Genomic DNA, 3,440 nt, shown 5'->3' with positions numbered 1-3,440 from the left:
ATAAAACTCTTGCATTCGGAAGTTGTCTGAGCTCATCATTATCATTATTTAAGGTTGTCATAAATAGGCTAGTTCCCTGTGGGATTCGACTCCGGACTTGGACCGAGTTATATTTGCAGCGATCGCGTAGTCCTTTTTACAAGGCATAGTTGGGCGTGATTAAATTTTGGCGCCGTTGCCGGGCAACTAACGGTGTTATTTATTACAACTTAGAAGAATTGCTAGGATTCTTAGTTTAGATCAATTTCTTACGGTGTTTAAATTTTTCCATTGAAATTCTCACGTTTGACTTCTCCTGTGACTCAGGTGTATGCTTAGAAGCTCTTCAAGGACTGGTGAACTTTTTGAAGGACTCTCAGACCCCGAGAAAGCATTCAGGGCATTAAATCGAGCCAACAAGAAGAACAGACAGTTATAACAAAAACACACACTCGAAATTGAAATGGACAACGTGGACGATGTCAACGAAAACAATCGAAATAATCGGGTTGACCCAAACAATGGAGTGGTGGCACCTCTTGTGCCAGAAGCTACTCTATATGATTGGGCACAACCAATTGCTGATAACTTAGCCACCGCCATTGCTGTACCTCAGATACAAGCGGAGACATTCCAGATCACCAAAAACATGCTGCATCTGTTATAAAATAAGGGGCTGTTCTACGGGTCATACATTGAAGACCCACAACAACATTTGAAGAATTTTCTATCAATATGTGTGACCGAAAGACAACCGAATGTGACTCCTGAAGCCATCAAGCTATTACTGTTTCCATTCTCTGTGACGGGAGAGGCTCAAACTTGGCTGAATTCACTACCAATAAACTCCATTGCCACTTGGGAAGAATTAGTCAAACAGTTCTTAAACAAGTTTTATCCTCACAACAAGACTGCAAGACAGATTGATGAGATATTGGAGTTCAGGCAGAAACCAACTGAGTCCTTGCAAGAAACCTGGGAGAGGTTCAAGGTATGCTAGTGAAGTGTCCACATCATGGAATTCCAGATCAGATGCTGGGACAGAAATTCTACATGGGTTTAGCAGATAGTTTGAAGGCTAATGTAGATGCTTTAGCTGGGGGTGCATTTTTGAGCAAGACATTCACAAAGTGCAAGATTCTTCTTGACAAGATGGCTCAAAATTTAGGCTGGATGGCTAGAAGTACGACACTTACACCAATAGTGCATTCTGTTGCTCTTGACCCAAACAATTCCCATGCAGAGAACATATCCACTCTCATGACTCAGATGAGCATACTGACAAAGAAAATTGATGAGATAGGTACAAAGCAAGTGCACATTGTTGATACAACGAATGGAGGATTGTGCACTCCTTGCATAAACCAGTCATATGTATGCTCGTGGAGTGGAGAGAATGACAATCAGGGCTTCAGAGAAGACATGAATTATGTCAATTATTTTGGAGGTCAGAGGCAAGGTGGGCAACAATGGGAACCAGTACCAAACTAGCAGTACAGACCCAATCTGCCACAACACAACCCCAATTCTGGAGGCGCACGACCACAAGGTCAAGTTGTGCCTTATCAAAGGCAGCAAGGCTATAATCAGCAGCACCAGCAATAATTGGCCTACCAACCACCTCATCAACAACAGGACAACAATATGGTAAAAATCAGGGGTATGCTGCAACAACTCATTGGAACAAATGGTAAGATGCAAGAAAAATTAGCAGCACATGATTCAGCAATCAAAGGCATTGAAACTCAACTAGGACAGCTGTCTATGGCCTTGAACAATCGCCCCAAGGAACATTGTCTGCAGATACAAATATTAACCTAAAGGAACAGAACCCAAATCAGCTAATGGCAGTGAGTCTCAGGAATGGAAGAGATTTAGACAGAGAGTAAGAAGTTGCTCAATTTAGGAGAGAGACTACGCCAACTACTCCAGTTACATTAGAGGAAGATGAGTTAGCAGAGCTCATTGAGGTTGTAATTGAACAAGCACAGGTTGACAAGGGTAAGGAGAAGGACGGTGAACAAGTCTCAGAACAGGTGGCACCTCTTGAGCCAGAAGCTTCCAACAAAGAAAAGACATCAAGTAATAGATAGAGATTGACTCCTGCACCATTCCCTCAGAGATTGGCAAAACAAAAGAAAGATGATCAATACAGGAAATTCATGGAAATGCTTCGACAGATTCAATTGAATATTCTATTGATGGATGCTTTGAGGGAAATGCCAGGGTATGCAAAAATGATGAAGGACCTGATGTCGAGGAAATTTGACTTCCAGGACCTGTCTACTGTAACTCTGACACAGACCTGCAGTGCGGTAGTGACAAGACCTATGGCCCAAAAGGTGTCTGATCTAGGTAGCTTCACTATCCCATGCACTATTGGGAGTTATACTTTTGCTAAAGCATTGTGTTACTTGGGAGCCAGCATAAACTTGATGCCCTTGGCAATCTATACAAAACTGGGCATTGGCAGAGCTAGACAGACCTCAATGTTGCTGCAACTGGCTGATCGCACAGTTAAAAGACCGACAGGAATTCTTGATGATGTGCTTGTGCAAATGGGGAAATTTGTATTTCCTGCAAACTTTGTTATTCTTGATTGTCAGGTGGATGAAGAGATACCCATCATTCTAGGAAGGCCATTCTTAGCCACTGGGAGAGCATTAATTGATTATGAGACTGGAGAGTTGAAAATGAGGTTGAACAATGAAGAAATAATATTCAACGTTCAACAATCCATAAGGAGACCCAGTGAATTTGCAAACTGCTCACTAGTGGAGGCCGTAGATGTGATACTGCAAGAAGAGGATGAGACCCTTAATGTCAAGGATCTACTAGAAGCCTACTTGATGAATTTGGAAGAGATGGACGATGAAGGGTTGGCAGAGTGGGTCATGGCTCTCGAAGGTCAAGGATTCTGGAAAAGGGAACCTCAGTTCGAGCCCCTACGCTTAGAAGAGAGAGCAATACCACCTGCAAAACCATCAATATAGGAGCCACCATAGCTGGACTTGAAACCGCTTCCATCCCACCTCAGGTACGCTTTCTTGGGGCCTAATTCTACTTTGCCGGTTATTATATCATCTGGTTTGCTAGCTGTGCAGGTAGAGCAACTATTGAAGGTATTGCAAGAATGTAAGACTGCCATTGGTTGGACTATGACAGACATAAAGGGTATCAACCTAGCCTTTTGCATGCATAAGATTCTTCTGGAAGAGGGGCACAAACCTTCCAGGGAACATCAACGACGTCTGAACCCAAATAAGAAGGAAGTAGTAAAGAAGGAAGTGATCAAGTGGCTGGATGCGGGTATCATCTTCCCCATCTCTGACAGCAACTGGGTCAGTCTTGTCCAATGTGTGCCGAAAAAGGGAGGAATGACGGTCGTACAAAATAAGAATAACGAGTTGATCTCGACTCGTACAGTCACGGGGGGGATTCATTCGAAGATTGTCTTCACA

The 3,440-nt window shown here is 43.1% G+C and overlaps 1 protein-coding gene across 1 annotated transcript; it reads left to right on the top strand.

The window, feature by feature from the left end:
* Positions 1-2,231: 2,231 nt before the first annotated feature.
* Positions 2,232-2,972, top strand: LOC142169098 (uncharacterized). Its single transcript, XM_075230307.1, has one exon. It carries the CDS (start codon positions 2,232-2,234, stop codon positions 2,970-2,972), a length of 741 nt encoding a protein of 246 aa, XP_075086408.1.
* The last annotated feature ends 468 nt before the right edge of the window (positions 2,973-3,440 follow it).

The sequence above is a fragment of the Nicotiana tabacum genome, chromosome 14, assembly GCF_000715075.1.
Source record: "Nicotiana tabacum cultivar K326 chromosome 14, ASM71507v2, whole genome shotgun sequence".
NCBI classification, from domain to species: domain Eukaryota; kingdom Viridiplantae; phylum Streptophyta; class Magnoliopsida; order Solanales; family Solanaceae; genus Nicotiana; species Nicotiana tabacum.
The sequence above is the reverse complement of the archived record's forward strand: the minus strand, read 5'-3'. Positions and strand labels throughout refer to the sequence as shown.